This window comes from Odocoileus virginianus, chromosome 17 (assembly GCF_023699985.2).
Source record: "Odocoileus virginianus isolate 20LAN1187 ecotype Illinois chromosome 17, Ovbor_1.2, whole genome shotgun sequence".
In the NCBI taxonomy this organism is placed as follows: Eukaryota; Metazoa; Chordata; class Mammalia; order Artiodactyla; family Cervidae; genus Odocoileus; species Odocoileus virginianus.
In genome coordinates this window covers 55,312,303-55,331,633 of record NC_069690.1, presented here as the reverse complement: position 1 = coordinate 55,331,633, position 19,331 = coordinate 55,312,303, and the positions used below count along the sequence as shown (strand labels likewise).

Sequence of the window (19,331 nt, the reverse complement as noted above, 5' to 3'; positions counted from 1 at the left end):
TTGGGGGCAGGAGGAGGAGGGGACGACAGAGGATGAGATGGCTGGATGGCATCACCGACTCCATGGGCATGAGTTTGGGTAAATTCCGGGAGTTGGTGATGAACAGGGAGGCCTGGCGTGCTGCGATTCATGGGGTCGCAAAGAGTCGGACACGACTGAGCAACTGAACTGACCTGAGCACCAGGAAGGTCAAGGTCGGATGCACACCCCCTGCACACCCCGGTCATGGTCAGGGAGGGCCCTGGAGGCCTATGGGGGCCTACACTCCTCCGGGAAGCACTCCCCCATTAAACAGCAGACGAAATACGCCGTGACAGTGTGCTCCAAGAAACTAAAAAAGCAATTCTCATGTGGTACAGCAACCCCTTCTTTGGGTGTATACACAGAAGAATTGAAAGTAGGGTCTCAAGGAGCTATTGGTGCATCCGTCTCTTATGTTCCCTGCATGGACAGGCGGGTACTAGCGCACCAACTGGGAAGCCGCCCAATGGGGCATCAGTCAGCCTTAAAAAGGAAGGAAATTCAACATGTGCCACAACATGGATGAACCTTGAGGACATCAATAAATCGGTCAAAAAGACAAATAAAAAGGGTTTCCCTGGTGGTCCAGTGGTTAAGTAAGAATCCACCTTGCAATTCAGAGGATGCAGGTGCGATCCCTGGGCTGAGAAGACCCCACCTTCCTTGGGGTGATTAAGCCGCTGCACCACAACTGCGGAAGCCTGAGTAGACTAGGACCCGGGCTCCACAACAAGAGAAGATGCGGCAGTGAGGAGCCCGTGCCCTCAGCTAGAGAGGCGCCCTGGCTCGCTGCAGCTAGAGAAAAGCCTGGACAGCAGTGAAGAGGCGGTGCAGACAAACACATAATAAAGAAATATTTTTTTAAAAGTTGCAGAACAGAGAATAACATTTTAAAAATAAAATAAAAAGACAAATACAAAATGATCCCCTTTATATGAGGTTCCTGGAGTAAGCAGTCAAAGTCACAGAGCCCGAAAGTAGAGTAGGGGTTGCCTGGGGCTGGGTGGGGGTGGGGGCTGGGGGAGGGGCTGGGGGTGAGGGGAGGGGTTGTTGTTTACTGGGGACAAGGAGGTTTTTAGGTTGTTTTTTTTTTTTAATGAAAAGGGTTCTGGAGTTGAAGAAGATGATGGCTACACAACAATGTGATGTACTTACTGACACCATCATACACGTAAAAATGGTTAACTTTATGTATGTAGGCATGCGTGCTAAGTTGCTTCAGTCGTGCCCAACTCTTCGCAATCCCATGGACTCTGGCCCGCCAGGCTCCTCTCTCCACGGGATTCTCCGGGCTAGAGCACTGGCGTGGGTTGCCATGCCCTTCTCCAGGGGATCTCCTCGACCCAGGGGTCGAACCCGCGTCTCCTGCGTCTCCTGCACCGCAGGCAGATTCTTTGCCGCTGAACCACCAGGGAAGCCCCCTTACTCAATGTATGCTCTATCACAATTAAATTTTTTTAAGTAAAACAAAACACCACGACAGATTGAAAGAGAAGAGACATCACGGAAGAAAGGAAAAAGCTTTTTGTCCTGCTTTTTGAACAAGAGACATCGCCTTTTCATTTTGCATGAGGTCCTGCCAATTATGCAATCATCTGTCCTCCTGTCAGAAAAGGCTGGTGTTTCTCTGGGTGTCATTCACTCACCTGCAGTGAAACGCTGGCCTTAAGAGGCCCTGTCCTCTGAAGTGGTCCCTCTCTCCTCTGACTTGGGAAAGCCATGACCTTGGGAAGCATAACCCCCTTTGTAAGGGACAGTGGAAATGGAGTGGGAGGTCTCCTAAGCCCCTCTTCTCCACTTTCTTTCTAGAACCTTGGCTCTCACGCTGTGGGGTGCTTCCTGGCACAGGGGAGACTTGACGATGCTCATGTGCCCCCCAACCTCCCACCTGGAGATGGTCAAGGGCAAGAGCTGGCTGGAGGCGGGCTGAGGTCAAGGCACCAGACGGAAGGCTCAGGGCCACGGCAGCTGCCATGCCAGGCTGGGCCACAGGGCGCTTTGCCCAGGGCTCCCGGGCCAGCAGCGCTGGTCTGAGCTTGGAAAGTGGTGTGGCTTTGGGCAAGTCACTTGCCTTCTGACTTTCTCTGGCGTGAAATGAGGCTTCCTGAGGTCTCTCCTAGAGCCAAGGTCAAGTCAGAAGGCCATTGCTCGTTTGTAACATGATGACGGTGTCTTGGCCTCCGTGACTTTTTCCATCGCTTCTCCCTTCCCTGCACTGAAAACTACCCATCTCAGGCCCCTCAGTCTCCTGTGAAGCCCCCCTGAGCAGGCCTGGGGCCGCCCCCACTCCCCACCTGCAGGCTGTGGTTGGGACATCACGCAAGAGGGAGCTGGGCGGGGGCGGCCTCCAGCCCGCGCTTAAATGAAAACCCCGACGCCCCATCTGATGGAATCACACCAAAGAAAGGAAACTTGTCTTTTAAGAACAAGCGAGAGGCTGATGACTGAAGGCCCAAAGAATTTTGTGGTTGGACCTTTTTTTTTCCCTGTTGTTTGTTTTCTGGCACAATCTGCCTCTGTTTCGGAGCCGACGGCCGCGGTGCCCGTGACAAAGGCCTCTTTCTTACGACAGTTTAATAGCTCCAATGTGGGGGACAGCCCCAACTCCCACGGGGCGGCCTCTGGAAGCGGCCTCTCAGGAAAGGAGAGCACCTCGCTTTCGTCCAGTTGGGTCCAGACTGAACCGGGAGAGGCTTAAGGAAACAACAACAACAACAACAAAAACCAAACCAAATGGGAAACTCCTTTCGAAACAGGAAGTGAAGGCTTGGTGGGGGGCGGGGGGGAGACAGAATGTGTCAGGAAAGAGAAGAGACTGGATCCAAGAGGGATGCTCAGAACTCACCATCCGCTGCGGGCGGAGGGGGAGAAATCTACATGGGGGCGGGGAGACGCAGATGGAGACAGGGTTGGGGGGGCGGCGTGTGTATCGGTTCCCTACGGCCGTAACCAAGGGCCGCCATCCAGGTGGCTGAAGACAACAGAGATGCACTCTCGTGGTCTGGAGGCTAGATGCTCAAAAGTACGATGTCAGCAGGACCACCCTTGCTCAGAAATCTCAAGGGAAGGTCTTCCCTTGGCTTGCCCAGCTTCTGGCAGCAGCGGGCACTCCTGAAGACTTCTTGGCTTCTGGCTGAGTCACTCTGATCTCTGGTTCCCTCGGGGTATCTCTGTGTCGCCACCCAAAACCCTGTGTGTGCACCTGTGTGTCTCTTCTCCTTGTCTTACAAAGACACTGCTCAGAATGGATTTGCGTGCGTGCTCAGCTGCTTCAGTCGTATCTGACTCTTCTCCAACCCCATCGACTGCAGCTCCTCTGTCTGTGGGGCTTCCCAGGCAAGAGTCCTGGAGTGGGCTGCCATCTCCTCCTCCAGGGGATCTTCCCAACCCAGGGATCGAACCTGTGCCTCTTCTGTCTCCTGCATCGGCAGATGGATATTTTACCATTGCGCCTCCTGGGAAAATAATCCTGCACGTGGGAAGCACTCACTAAATGTTTCACGACTACCAGAGGCAGGCTGGAGGGCAGAGAGCTGGGGCAGGGGTGTTAATTCTGGGCTTCCACACACCTGCCACGGGCCATGAGCTTGACCTCAGGGCAAGCCCGCGGGCTCCGGATTCTCACCTGGCTGCTGGGAGGGCCGTAAGGACTGAGCGGTCCGTGTAAACAGCCCCTGAAGGCAGCCACCAGCGCCACGCCACAAACCCGCTACTGCGCCCAGGCTGCTCTCCTAGGTGGCCTGGCAAAAGGCAGTGGATTCAACACCAGCACCCATCCGAGCCCCGCTGGCGACTCTGGAAAGTGCAGTTGCTTTCTGCCTCTCGCTGCGTGTGACAAGCGGTGCCGGAGGATGGACAGGGCAGCGGTGGGAACGCAGGAGGGAGAAGTCTGTGTCAACCCCAGCGCCTGGGAAAGCCACAGAAAGATGACGAGGCTGCTCTTCAAGAGCCTCGCGGGGTCCACGCCTCCCCCCAAGCCCGCCCCGGGCTAGACAGAGCACACGTTGTGCTGAGATCAGTCCCCGGTGCCAAGACGGTCAGCCCTGTCGCCAGGCACTCGGGTGGGGGTGGCCGGGGAGCGCGGAGGAGGAGGAGGAGGAGAAGGAGGAGGAGGCGGTGGCCCCGCACAGACGGGCTCCTTGTGCTGCTGATGCGAGAGGCGGCCGACGGGCAGGGCAGCAACGGAGCCGCCTCCTTGTTCTGGGCCCGCACCTCGTGCGGTGACGCTGGGGGGGCCACCGGAGAGAGTCCAGGAAACCGGGGCGGGAGGCGTGCAATAGAGAAGCAGCTCGTGCTGTACAGAGGGGGCTGCCCACTCTAAAATCAGCCATAGAATTCAGGCGGGCCATCAAGGCCAGGTGCAGAGCAGACCACGCCCAGCCTGGTCCCGGGCCCCACGCAGAGAACAGAAGAGGTGCCGGGCGCGGGTGCAAGATGGGGAAATAGACATGCACAGTATCAGAGGGACAGCCAGCACCGAGACGAGACGGCAAAGCCAGCCTGGGAGGGCCGGTGGGGGGAGGAAGTCTGTGAAGGCACGGCGTCTGCAGGCGGAGCCCGAGTCACAGGAGGTCGGAGGTCCCGGCTCCTGGACCTGGGCCTCTGGCCTGGAACCTGCGGAACTCTTGTCTCCTGCATCAGCAGGCAGGTTCTTTACTACTGAGCCGCCTGGGAAGCCCGAGAACATAATTACATATTATTATTGGAAAGGGCTTTTGTGAATTTGAATATAGAGAGAAGTAAGTCCCTGTCTGGGGTGGGGTGGGGGGCAGAAAGGACTTGGTTTTATCCTGAGTTTATGAACTAATTTTTGGTGATAAATACAGATTGTAAGAGAGGGACTGGTCATGAGAGCAGCTTTGTTTCAATGCCTTTACTTTGCGAACTAGAAAAGGCAGCGTTTGTACATCGGTCTTCACATGCCTGGTGGGCACTTTTATTGTCCGTCAAACGCTGGCAGTCCTAGAACCAGAGCTGCCACGTTTTCTCACGTGACACGGCTGGAACCTGAAATGCGGGTCGTGAGAGCCCAGGACGCAGGCCTTTGCGTGGTACCCAGAGTCTCGCCCTGACGGCCCACTGCCGCACGGTGGCGCTGTCTGCCAACCAGCTGCCGATTCCACCGGCTCCTGACAATTCAAGGTAAGGCTAGGCAGCTGTGTAGGGGGACTGGAAAGAAAAATGTACTTATGGGGAGGAGCTGTCCATCAACGATTCTAGAATTCCCGGCTGGAAGACTCCTCAGAGTCCCTCAGACTGCAAGGTAATCAAACCAGTCAATCCTAAAGGGAATCAGTCTTAAATATTCATTGGAAGGGCTGATGATGAAGCTGAAGCTCTAAGACTTTGGCCACCTGATGCAAAGAACTGACTCACTGGAAAAGACCCTGATGCTGAAGGCTGGAGGAGAAGGGGGTAACAGAGGATGAGATGGTTGGATGGCATCACCAACTCGACGGACATGAGTTGAGTTGGGAGTTGGTGATGGACAGGGAAGCCTGGCGTGTGGCAGTCCATGGGGTTGCAAAGAGTCGGACACGACTGACAGACTGAAATGAAGAATTCCAGGCAAGGTACTTTGATGGGTTCAAGAGAAGAGCTTGTCTGCATCAAATAGAATGGAAAGTGCCATCTGCTATTGCAAATAAAAGCAGCACAAGAATTTACCTCCAGCTTTGCTGACATGATGGAAGGGGTGGTGGTGGGGAGGAGCCTGTGTGTGTGGCTGGGTCAGGGTGTGTCCTCACGCTGGGGGCTCCACGTCTCAGGCTAGAGACTGCTCTGCAGGGAGCCAAGGCTGGGCTGTGCCTTCCCCAACCCGGGAAAGCTGAGATCCAGGTTAGAAAGTCAAGATTAGCAGCCTTGAGGAAGAGACAGTCTCATCAGGACTCCCCAGAAGTCTGGGAACTTGGTCCTGCCAAGGGAGGTCTGGGGCGTTAGCAGAGCAGCCTGCGACGTGGAGCTGGCCCGGGCAGCCTGCTCCGTAAAAGATGCTAAGTGAACACCAATGAAAGAATTTATGTTTTATTTCCCCGAGTGCCCTCCAGGGCTTCCCTGGTAGCTCAGTGATAAAGAACGCGCCTGCCAAGCCAGGAGACATGGGTTCCCGGGTGGGAAACTAAGATACCACAAGGCATGTGATGCAGCCAGAAAAAAGTGCTCCTGGATGCCCTGGTGGTTCAGAAGGAACCTACCTGCTAGTTCAGGAGACACAAGAGATGGGAATTCAATCCCTGGGTTGGGAAGAGTCCCTGGAGAAGGAAATGGCAATCCAGTCCAGTATACTTGCCTGGGAAACCCTATGGGCTGAGGAGCCTGGCGGGCTGCAGTCCATGGGGCCGTAAAAGAGTCAGACACGGCTGAGCAACTAAACAAGTCTCCTCTCACCACATCAACGAAGTCTCCTCTTCAACACTCTGCATTTATCTTGCAAACATGTTTTCGAGATTAAACTTGAAGAGAAGTAGGTGGACAACTGGGACAGGTGGATGTGCACATATAGGTCTATACACCCATCAATTGATTAATGTTGACTAATGAGCAGGAAAGTATGTCTAGTGCCGTCTTTGTGTCTAAACAAATGGCTGCTTAGCTGATTAATGGCTGCTGTCTTAAATGAATGCTAATATTTCAACGTGCATATCGGTTTTTAAGCCAGGCAGAAGGCTACACCTGACTTTCGCTGTGCTCTTTGATCTGAGCGGCAAACAGACTTCAAAGTTTATTCTGATGCCTGCGTGTGTGACTCAATGAGCCATGTCAGGTCTAGATGCTGGCTAAGACTGCAGGCATCCTTGACTAAGTGTCTGGGTGTTGGGTAGCAATGGCTGGTCGGGACACTCAGCAGAAAAAAAAATTAAAAAGTCCAGGAATACCTCGGGGATGTGCTCTGTGGATTCTGCGTGGTGTACCGTCAGGTCAGCGGCCAGCCTCCTCTGTGGCACGCAGCCAGCTGCGGGATGTTTGCCATGCCTGCCGGTCAGGGTGTGTTCTCGGATTACAGACGCCTCTCTGCTCGTGCTTAAGTAGGATGCATGCGATACGTGAGGCCAAATCTGAAGCATAAATAGCCTCGCTCTCCCTGCTGGTTTGAATTATGCCTGCCGTGGAGTTAAGAGCTGAGGGCACGCTTCCTCTCTGGAGTACGCGTTCTCTGGAGGTGATGACACTTCAGGAGGGACAACCGCTTAAGTGGCCAACTCCCCAAGGACCAGAAGGATGGAGAACGGCTTTGTGGTGAAACCAAAGAGAAACTGCGGCGGGACCTGATCAGAAAGAAGAAAGCCGTGATTCCCTCGAAATGCTGGCGGAGACCCGTCTTCCCCAGGAGATGTTCGGTTCTGAACGGGTCCCCTGAAGATGCAGGCCATCTACTGGGAGAGGAAGGCGGACCAGGTGGAAGGCTGGTGATGGGGAGGGCGCCACAGCCGCGACGAAGCAACAGCATCTGAACACTAGATGGCAGCAGCCATATACAAATTACTCGCTGGGGCCCCAACGTAGACTTCTTGCCTTTCCCTACTGTTCATGGGGTTCTTGCGGCAAGAATACTGGAGTGATTCACCATGCCTTCCTTCAGTCAAATGATGGCAGGGTTTCCCTGGTGACCCAGATGGTAAAGAGTCTGCCTGCAGTGCGGGAGACCCAGATTTGCTCTCTGGGTTGGGAAGATTTCCTGGGAATGAATGGAATGGCTACCCACTTCAGTATTCTTTTCCCTGGAGAGAATTCCAGGGGCAGAGGAACCTGGCAGGCTATAGTCCACGGGGTTGCAAGGAGTCATACATGACTGAGTGACATTAACACACACCTGTAGTCTTTTTGCCTTTTCATACTGTTTGAGGGATTCTCAAGGCGAGAATATTGGAGTGGTTTGCCACTTCCTCCTCCAGCCAAAGCTATGGTTTTTCCAGGAGTCATGTATGGATGTGACAGTTGGACCATAAAGAAGGCTGAGCACCAAAGAACTGATGCTTTCAAACGGAGATGCTGGAGAAGACTCTTGAGAGTCCCTTGGACTGCAAGATCAAACCAGTCAATCCTAAAGGAAGTCAACCCTGAATATTCATTGGAAGGACTGGTGCTGAAGCTGAAGCTCCAATACTCTGACCACCTGATGTGAAGAGGTGACTCCTTGTAAAGACCTTGACACTGGGAAAGATTGAGAACAGGAGGAGAAGGGGGCAGCAGAAGATGATATGGTTAGACAGCATCACTGACTCCCTGGACATGCAGTCCACGGGGGTCACAAAGCGCCAGACACAACTTAGTGAATTAACAATAACAACAACAGCAACACATGTAGTCTTTTCTGGTAGCTGGAGTCACAACTCGGACGGTGAACTTGGCCATGGCTGTGTTCCATAAAATTTTATTTACAGAATCAAGTGTTGGGCCCGATTAGGCCCACATGCGAACACTTGCCAACTCCTCCACTAAACGGAGAGCTCTGCGTGGCCCAGCCAGCTTGGTCCACACGCCGCAGGCCAGGTAACTCTTTTCTCCTCCCAAATCCATGCAGACCTGTCCTTCCTTCCCCCTCAGCCCCTTTCATCTATCTAGGTGATTGCTTACATCTCCTGAACTTGAACTCTCCCTCCCACACGATGAAAGAATCAGGTGACAAATGCAGCCTATTGGTTCAGAGTCTAAACCCCCTTCTTCCCACTAGTCTCTCCATTCCACCATCATCGAGTCATCCTCTAACTTCTCTGTCGCTCTTAAAATAATACGTAACAGTGGTATCAACAGCATCTGTCCAGTTGCTGGATTCTTCAGAGGGATCTGTCTACTTCTCCCCCACTGGAATTCTTCCCTTGAGCGGGGTTAAGGTTTAAATTGCCTCTTGAACTTTGCCTTTGGAACCCACCAAGGCTGTCAGCCTCTTGCTGGAGAAAGTACTTTTCCTTTGGCCTTCAGTCTCACTTGCATAAATTGCCACGTGAACCCCACCCACCTTGGTATCACCTACCCGCAGGTCGAGGTACCACATGCTCTTAACCACCTCCTCCAAGCAGGCGGTCCCCACCCTCCAGATGAAACGCTCCGTTCTCTGAAGCACCCCTGAGGTCAGGGGCGACCAGGACCTTCACCCACTGGTTCTTTGGACCATCTGGTTTGCATCCCCTCCCCATGCTCATCTCATGGTGCCTGAGGGCTTGGCCATCCACTGACCAGTGACTTTAGCTATCCGGTTGCTATCTTTCAATTACGTGGCACTGAGGTCAGAGAATCTGGTCTGAATGGTACTGGCCTGGGAGTGTTCTGACTTTCTCTGTGGCACAGTGCTGTTATCATTTCTGGGAAACACCCACACCGTGTGCTCGGGAAGAAGGTTGAAATTTTCCTAACTGCTGGGTTGGGGGCCCACATATGTCCATTATGCACAGTTTGTTAATGCTTTATCCATTTTATCAGCATCAGGGAGGGGAACTGTTCTCCCCACCACAACTGGGCTTCTGTCTGTTTGCTCCTTGCAATTCTGACCATTTTTCCTGAGGCTTGTGAGGCTGACGTTGCTGGAAGCCTACACGCACAGGATCATTATGTCAGCCGGGTACATTGTTTCTCTTGTCATTAAGTCTTGACCTTTATTCTCTCGGCGGCTTTCCGCCTTCCCGTCTGAGACTGAAATTGTTAATACCTGCTTTCTCTCCACCGGCATCCGCCTCGTGTCTTTTGTCATCCCTTTATCTTCCACCTCTGCATGTCAATGTTTTAGGCACGTCACTTGTTAATTACACAGAATCGGAATTTTAAAAAGCAAAACCTCTCTTTCAAAAGATGCATTTAAACGTCTGACGACTGTTTTAACACCGCCCCTCCCCCTAGTATTAGTCTGTCTTTCTCTTTTTTATCTTCCTCCCACGAAACCCTGCATGGTCTGCAGCTTGAGCTAAGGGCAGAGAAGGCTTACATGCCTTGACTGGTTGGGGGAGGGGTGTTCTGCAATAAGATCAGAAGAATTTGAAAGGAAGAAGCCAAATCATGAACTGTGTGTAGATTTGTAAGTGGGGCAGACAGACCGAAAGCCAGGGTCTGCGTGAGGTCACCCTCCTTCCGTCTCTGTAGCCGGCATTGTATGGACCCACTGTCCCCGCCATTCCCCACGCTCCATACCCTGGACACAGTGGTGATGGGGGCACAGTCAGAGGGGCATAAACCTCTCCCCCCCAAGGAGCCTGGTTTATCAGAGGGTTTCATGAGGCTGAAAACAGCCCTGCCTCCCCAGCCTGATCCAGAATGGAGAGCCCTGTGGAGGGTTTACATAACTCAGAGAATCTGTCTGGTTTCAGGAAGCGGGGAGCTGGGTCAGAAAGACTTTTCTTCTCCTTTCCTCAGAGACACGAAGCTTAGCAGAAAGTGCGGGTGACAGAAGAGAGGGACATTGGAGTTGACATCTTGATGTCGGGGGAGACGAGGTGCCACCAGACGGGAAGCCGCGCCATGAGCACGGTGCCCGGGGTGGGCTGTCAGTGGCTGGCACGGACGTCTCTGGAGCGTGCGCGGCTCCCGGGGCTCGGGAGGGCCCGGTGCCAGCTCAGCCCTGCAAGGCCCCTCAGTGCCCTGACACCGCCCACCCCGATGGTCCGTGTGGTCCAAGCCAAGCGGAGATTGACCAGCTGTGCCTGGGCACGATGCCCACGCCCCCTCCCCATGCCCGGGGCAGGGAGAGCAGCCCGCAGGCTTTGATGAGGCCAATCAAGCCCTGGATCTGGGTGACAGTCCTCACATTCTGAAGGCTTCACCCATCTCCCATCTCCTTGGATCATTGCCACAGGCATCTTGTTTGATGCTGACCCTGGAGTGGGGGCGAGGGAGCGACTCGCGAGTCTGACAGGCAGGAATGAGAATCGAGAAAAAGGAAAAGATCCCGCCCCGCGACATGGCAGCCCACGCCTGCGTCCGGGGCTTCGTGGAGCAGACGGGCCCCTTCACAGGTCGCATCAGAGTCCAGCAACCGCAGTGACTGCACGGACACACGGGCCCCACGGCAGCTGAGGGTCTTGAGGAAAGGATGCGACGGGGCGTAAAGAGACCTCAGGAAAGGTGGGGACCGAGGGGGAGAGTGGGTGGGATTCTATGAGGAAGCAGTTACTGGCAACCACGGTCCACAGCCACAGGGCAGACCATTGAAGGAAGCGGTGACATTGCCTTCAGGGGGAAGAAAAGCTGATTTTGAGATGTTACCGGTCAGAGGGCACTTGAATGAACTCAACACAGAAGCCAGTGGCCACCGGACCATCTCTCTGAGCCGAATTATGTTTTCAAAGTATCGTGGTTTCCAGGGACCTCCCTGGGGGTTCAGTACAGTAAAGGATCCGCCTGCCACTGCAGGGGACATGGGTTTGATCCCTGGTCTGGGAAGATCCCACCTGCCGCAGGGCAGCCGAGCCCAAGTGCCACAACTACTGAGCCCCTGCTTTACAAGAGAAACAGCGAGAAGCCCACACGCTGCAGTAGAGAGTAGTCCCACATCGCGACAGAGGCCCAGCGCAGCCACAGATTAATTAATTAAAAAGTTTTAAGCTCCTTGAGGTCGCGCTTGTGCTAGCTGTTCCAAAGTCACCGCGGACCCTGCCCCTCCCAACTATTCGCACCCGCCCAGCCCCCCTGCCTGTCCCTGCCTGATGGCCTACACCCAATTCTGCTATCCTTCGTCCCCTACGGGCATCTGAGTCTTCTGCTCTTGGATGGAAGGCACCATGCGTGCTCTTTCAGCCTGGAGGCTGCAGTACTCGTGGTTTTGTGGGCATGGGTGGACCAGGTAACTCATCTCCATGATGCCTCCTCATGGCCCCGAGGCTGGGGCCTTATCCAGGCTCTGGATGATTCGAGAGCAGTGGAGGGGAGGAAGAACCCATAGGGCCTGGTGACTGTCTCGGGAAGACAGGGAACAGGGGCTCGAGGATGACAGTGAGCTTGGCTAGGTCAGCCAGGTACCTGGGGGTTATGGGAGACCCTGGGGGAGACGGGGTCTGCATGGCAGCAGATGGGACAATAAGCTGACCGTGGAGATGCTGGGTGCGGGGATCCTGTGACTTCTGGAAGGTGGCTGAACCCATATGCATAAGTGGCGGGAGAGAAATCGAGGTTGAAGGTCAGCGTGGGCATCACCAGCAAAGAGATGGAGAATCAAGCCCTGGGGGTGGGGGAGAACGGCCAGGGAAAGAGTGCCGAGTGAGAAGAAGGGGGCCCTGGAGATGGAGTGCTGGGGGACATGAGTTTCAGGAGAGGCCATCGGCGAAGCCGGCAGGAGAGCCGGGGAAGGAACAGACGTGAGAGAGGAAACTGGGAGGGCTCGTGGCCAGAGAGAGGAAAGCAGGGGCTTGGAAGAGAGGAAGGGGTTAGGACGGCCAGCAGCTGCTGCCTTTGTGGCTCCTGGACCTTCCCATCCACCTGGGGCTGAATTCTCAGATTTGGGACCGGCGAATACCAAGGGTGATTGTGGTACTTGAGCCCTGGTGGATTCGAGCATCTGCCGGCAGGTCCTGGGATCAACGGCCCAGAATTACCGTCTTAGCGTGATTCATCCATTTAAAGCATTTGGAGAACAGCATGCAATTACAGCCATGGTTGGTTTCCAAAACAGCTACCCCGTAGCTAGCTTGCTGGAAGAACTCGGCATAAGCCCGTTTCTTTGATGGAGCATCTCTCAGGTGTGAGCGCCCCTGCCCTCCTCCACGCCCCCACCAGTCAGAGCTGGGGGGCTGGGGTACTGCAGAGTTCTGTGCAGACGGCTCACCCGAGGCACCAGCTGGTGCAGTGCCACCAGGGCACGGGGTGTTGCTTACCTGGCGCTCTCGAAGGTGGCCGATGCCGTCTTCCCTACGGCCCCAAATCCAACTCCAACTGCAAGACCCTCTGAAAGACACATAAAGATGCACGAGGTGTTAGAAATCACTCTTGTAATATTACACATGCATATGGGCTTCCCAGGGGGCTCCGTGGTAAAGAACCCACCTGCCAATGCAGGGGATGTGGGTTCGATCCCTGGATCAGGAAGATCCTCTGGAAGAGGAAATGGCAACCCACTCCAGTATTCTTGCCTGGAGAATCCCACGGGCAGAGGAGCCTGGTGGGCTACAGTTCGTGGGGTCACAGTCAGACACCACGGAGCGACTAAACAACAACAATACATGCACACAGCATTGAAGTTGGCTCAGAAGCCAAACCAACAGACTGCTGTGTGCTGACTCAGTGCTGTCGTCCACCAGGGCAGGGAGATGCATGGTCTGATCCACGTGGTGGGCGTACCCCTGGGGTACCATGGAACCAGTCACATACTCCATCACACCGGCAAACCTATGGTCCTTTCTGCATACTTTATAGTCACTCAACACGCTTACACTCGCTGTTCAGAACAGGCAGCTTCTTCACTTCTTTGTAAGAAATCAGAACAACAGGGTTTGGACATGACACAACCCAGGTTAAAAGCAGATCCTTCGAACGCTCATTTCTGAAATGGGCATGCCGATTCTGTTTGCAGGTAAAGGAACTCAATGTAAAGAACGAATGTTACATTTGTAAAGGTCAGTGAATTTTTCTATTATGCGTTGATGTTGAGAAACTGAAGTTTTTGAGTCCCTGAGTTCATTTGAATTTGACTGTCTTAATCCTTTCTGTTAATTAAAAATGCTTGAAAAAAAGGGGAACTCTGATTCAGAGGTCCAGGCTCCTCATTCTTGACAGCTTCTTGACCTTTTCTTTGTCTTTCAGAGATTTCCTCCGAGGGTGCTCACAGCAGAAGCCGTCACTCCAGGGAGGAGTTTGGATAATAAAAGTTCAACACTTTCAGGACAGCCTGATGCATATGACAAACTTCAAAAGGAATGAGCCTCCTTGGTGAGGTTCCATATATCCCTGGGGGCTGAATTTCAGGCCTGGCTAGGATGGATATGTCTCAGGGTTTCAGACATCATGGATATGTCTCAGGGTTTCAGGCATCCCTGGGATCGAGGGGCAGGCAGCCTCTAACGCGGCCCTTGAATCTTGGGAGCTGTCCGTGGTTCTGAGAGGATAAAAGTAGAGGACATCTGAGCTGCCTCCATCTGGCCCATCTCCCACCTTGGGGGAGCCCAGGGTTCACAACTCTGCTGTTCTCAATCTTTTTTTGTACCAACACAGCCCAGACCACAACTCACTCCCATCGGTAAGTGTGGGGTTTCCAGGGCCACGTTCTTCACCAGGTGTCAAAAGCTAAGCAGAGACTGGCCAGGGTTCCCCGACACCAGAGGGGTCAATCCCTCCCTTTGAGAAAACTTGCTTTCCTAAACCATAAACAGCAGCTGGTGGCTCTTTTGTTAAAGATTCTGCTCGAATGAGTCATTTAATGTAAATGATAGTGCAGCCCTGACAATAGGGCTTACATTAATTAGCAAACTAACCCTTTCCAGTTCTTTAGCACTTGACTTACTAATGCTCCCAATATCTCTGGAGGTTGGGGGGTCGGGGGGGAGGCTATCCAACTAACGCAGGAGAGAAAGGGCTCCTTCACAGTGACAGGGTGTCGAGGGGCAGAGCCAGGCTTGACCCTCAGTTCCCCAGTCCCCTCACCATCCCAGTTGGCTGAGATAGGCTGCAGCTATTCTCCCAGGTGTGGGCAACACGGGCTGGCATCTGAGTATCTGCATCCCAAGGAGGTTATGAGCAAAGTGAAGGCATCCTGCCTCTACCCCGCCCTGTAGCTTGGCCACGCTCACAGCGGGTACCACGGCCTCTGCCCCGCCCTGTAGCTTGGCCCCGCCCTGTAGCTTGGCCACGCCCACAGTGGATACCACAGCCTCTGCCCCGCCCTGTAGCTTTGGCCACGCCCACAGCGGGTCCCATGACCTCTGCCCCGCCCTGTAGCTTGGCCCCGCCCCGTAGCTTGGCCACGCCCACAGTGGGTAAGTGTGGGGTCTCTGGGGCAACGTTCTTCACCAGATGTCAACCCCTGCCGCCAAATGCACACACGGTGGCCTCCTAGGTGGCTCAGCAGGTGAAGAGTCCCCCTGCAACGCAGGAGACACAGGAGACGCGGGTTTGATCCCTGGGTTGGGAAGATTCCCCTGGAGAAGGAAAGGGCAACCCACTCCAGTATTCTTGCTTGAAGAATTCCCATGGACAGAGAAGCCTGGAGCTAAAAGGGTCAAAAAGAGTTGGCCACGACTGAGCACACACACACGCGCACCTTAGGTGGTGGCCAACTCAGTTTCCCCCTTGATTTGGAATAAGGAGAGAAGAGGCAACGGAGGAAAGGAATGTGACTGCAGTTGTCTCTGAAGGTAGAGGAGTACCTGATAGTTAGATTATTGAGGAACCAAGACGAATGACCCACATGGCAGGAGCGTAAATACGGGAATGGAGGCAGACTCTGAAGACCGGCAGATGGTAGAAAGAACCGCTGGGTGAAACAGGGAAGAGAAAAAAATGCGACTGGTGTTCACACCCCAGGGCTTCCACCAAAAGTGCAAATCAGGGAGATAATTAAGACAAGAATCCAAAGTGGCTGGAATATTATCAGTAAGCCAGGCCTCTTTTCACAGCTACTGCCATTAAGCCAAGTGCAGAGAGAAGCGAGACAAACTTCCAAACCTGAGGTTATAAGGCCCCGGGATGCAGAGAGAGTCCTGAGGGCAAACTTGAGAATAAGCTCTAAACCTGCTCTGCCCATTCTGATCTTCTGTGGGGTGGGGGGCTGGGTTCTGCCTCTCACCATCTCCCATCCCTCCTGAATCTCCGTCTCTCCCCATCCTCCATGGGGAGGGGGTGCAGGGGCCTTCTGTTCCTCCTTGACCAGGGAGCAGCCACCACCTTCAGAGACCAGCTCTCCACCCAGGGAGAGAGAGTCTCAACCTCCCTTCAACAAGCTAGTCCTGGGTCTCCCCCTGGTCTGCACCCCTCTGCCTGCGGTGTGAATCATAGCAAGCCCCCCATCTCATATCATTTCTCCACCTTTTCTGTATTTCGGACATGCCACACAGCTACTCCCCAGTCAGGGACCACTGTGATGGGGAGAGGCGGAGGGCTGCGCAGAGAGGAGGGGTGGTCTAACAATGGCCCTTCTAGACAGATGATGCTTGACCACTACTTTTGCTTTAGGAGCAAGTCTGAATGTCATTCGTGCCCAGGTCACTCACTGAAAAACAGACAAATAACCATCCTGGAGCATCAGCTGCTGGACGGGACCACGGGGGCCACGGAGGCGGCCTCAGGAGCTGCCAAGGGGGCCGGGCAAGCTCAGCTTAGATCCCTCCTCCGCCCACCTGGTCACTGTCGCTAAGCTGGGAGATGGATATCAGGCCAGGTGAGGGGGCAGTGCTCACCACACGACGTAGGTTTCCCCTCCCCGGCCATCAAGGACTTAACACACACCATGGGGCGGCCCTGCTGCCTTCGCACCTAAGCAGATCCCACAGCTTGGAGGAGGTTTTGGGGGAGACTGGCCCCCAACATGTGAATTCCCCTTCCTAGCCTGTGGGAAGGAAACCCAGGGAGATGGGAACTCTGAAATATTACACATTTATTGAACAAAGTATTGGTCTGTCCAGCCAGGTATTGCCACAGAATTCCATTGCCATGGAATTCCTATAGGGTCTTGAAAAAGTCCAATAAATGATGGAAGTTATCAACTTAAAGTATTATTTTTTTTTTTAGAAAAAGTAGTTCAACATACTTTTCTACTGTGGATTGTGAACCCTGCTGTTCATATGGGATGAAGTTAAGTTTGGGGAAAGATGAAAAACAGAGGTGTTCCAGAAGAGGTGGATTTAACTCCAATTCTTTTTTTCTTATTTCTTATTTATTTACTAATTTATTTATTTTTATTGAAATATAGTTGATTTACAACATTGTTATTTCCTCTTGTACAACACAGTGATTTGGTTATACAAATAACGTGTTTTATTTTCTTGGTCTCCAAAATCACTGTGGACAGTGACTGCAACTACGAAATTAAAAGATGTTTGTTCCTTGGAAGAAAAGCTATGACAACCCTAGACAGTGTATTAAAAAGCAGAGACATTGCTTTGCCAATAAAGGTCCGTAGAGTCAAAGCTATGGTTTTTCCAGTAGTCATGTGCAGATGTGAGAGTTGGACCATGAAGAAGGCTGAGCACCAAAGAACTGATGCTTTCGAACAGGCTTTCTGCAGGGAAGGGTAGGCTGGGGCCAGCTGCCCAGGAGGCACACCTTCATCGCTGTCGCCGTGCCTGGCCGCGCTCTGCCCCGCAAGCAGAGTCAGGGTACAAGGAACTCCTTGTGGGGGACACCTCTGGAGGTGCAGGGGGGTAATGTAGTCATGGTTTTATGACTCCTCTAAGAAACTGGGAGGAGACTTCTTTTTTTTAAGTCCCTTGGAGGACTTCTGCATGAAATTAGACTTTGGCAGTTCTTTTAGGATGATGAATAACCCCATTTATCCCTCCCCATACCTGACTCCCACCAAAGCATTTCCAAAACCAGACAAAGGAAAGATTTTGACGCCTCAGATCACTGTAATGCTTTGCGGCACTGAAGGCAGATGGTTTATAGTACAATGCATGTGGCTCATGAGGGCAGTGGGGGGTGGTCCTTGTTTTCTCACTGGGAGGTTAACAGAGGAGGAAATTCACTCTCTGCGTCCCCCTAGCCCAGTTCTGTGATTGCCAGGTGCTGGGTGGGGGCCCTCAGGGCTCCTCTGTGTGGGCCCCACGTGGTTGTGGCTCTGATGGGTGAACCCGCCAGCCCAGCCTTGGGTCATCATGCACAGCGCAGAAAGGTCAGGGCTGTGTTCTCCCGAGTCCACGTCTTGTAGACAAAGCTGACCTACAGGAGAAGAGAATGTCGCGGGCACGAAGACAGCAAGAAAACTGGCCCTGAAGTGTTTATGTCTGTGTCTGATTTATCCCTGCAGCCTGAAGCCCAGCTGCACCTCCGCCCTTCCTTCCTGTGTTTGACATGTACCCACACCCTTTCAACACCTTGATTTTTTCCTAAACCCATCTTCCAGTTTTACTTTTTCTAAGACTTTAGGCACAAAAAGAGGCTTTGTTTCATGCTCTTATTTTGAAATTAAAAAGTGGTTGTTTTCAATTACACTGTTTACTACTTTTTAATCACAGTGATATACTTTCACATGAAAAAAAAATTCAAAATGCTCAGAAAAAGTCTAAAGTAATAAATTTCCCTACCTTCAATTTCCCATCCTTAGTTTTACTCCCAAGAGGCAATATATCTCTTAACAATTCTGACTTTCAATTCTCTGATGGGTACCACTATCACTTTAAATAACATATTAATATATTGGTTTCTTAAGTTCTTATAAATGCTGAGGAATGCAGAACATACGCTTCCCACCTCTGCCTTATTTCCACCTTTATCAAAATTATGGCATTTGATATTGCTCTGTAGATAATATTTCATTTATGATTTATTCTCAAGACAATTCAAAAATTCAATCCAGATAAAAAGTGAATTTACCATATTGGGGTGCTAACAGCATTCTCCATGTAATCAGGTTGCTATGTGAGGAGAAGGAAGGGCAAGACTAAGGCTTTAAACCTTCCCGTTTGAAGAAGATGGTCCCCAGGCCAAGTGGACTCTTTCCTGACTCCTTTTTGGCATTCATTCCATCTTCTAGGTGTTCATTTTCTAGGGCTTCCCAGGCAGTACTAGTGGTAAAGAACCCACCTGCCAATGCAGGAGATGCAAGAGACTCGCGTTTGGTCCCTGGGTTGGGAAGATCCCCGGGGTCAGAAGTGGCAGCCCACTCCGGGATTCCTGCCTGGAGAATTCCAGGGACAGGGAAGCCTGGAGGGCTCAAGTCCACGGGGCGGCAAAGAGTCGGAAATGACTGAGTGAATGGGCACACAGCAGTCTTAATTAGCTACTACTGTCCTCCCTTCCTTCCTTTCCCAATTGTTACTTTTAACTGTGGTAAAAACAGACCGGCAAAGAAGCTGGAAGGAAGGTTAGGACCAAATCCACCAGGATGAAGCATCTCTCGAGAACTAACGAGAAGCAGAGGGGTGAAAAAAGCAGCAAGCAAGAGGAGGATGGAGAATGGCCTTGGAGAAAATTGATGACTGATGACACAGCAAGCTCGCACCCCGCAGAGGATCGGCAAAGATGATCCCATAAATCACCGCGAAACACTTGGCAAATTTAAAGTCCGGTGTAAATGCCAGATATTAATAAAATATTCAACTCAGCCAGCAAGGTGCTCTGAGCCCAGAGGCCTTCTTTTAATTAATGTCAGATTTGATCCAAGACATGCTCAAGACAGATTGGGCGGGCGCTCAGAAAATCCCCCCCTGACCAGCTTCATCACCAGCTCCTGCATTCCTGGA

The 19,331-nt window shown here is 52.7% G+C and overlaps 1 protein-coding gene across 10 annotated transcripts in view; it reads right to left on the bottom strand.

The window, feature by feature from the left end:
- SLC39A11 (solute carrier family 39 member 11) overlaps positions 1 to 19,331 on the bottom strand; it is a 363,731-nt gene that overhangs the window by 33,838 nt on the left and 310,562 nt on the right. For all 10 annotated transcript variants that reach the window (XM_070480055.1, XM_070480054.1, XM_070480056.1 and 7 more), the window contains one exon: positions 12,816 to 12,885. In XM_070480055.1, coding sequence (XP_070336156.1) covers positions 12,816 to 12,885 — 70 coding nt within the window. The remainder of the gene's footprint in view (positions 1 to 12,815; positions 12,886 to 19,331) is intronic.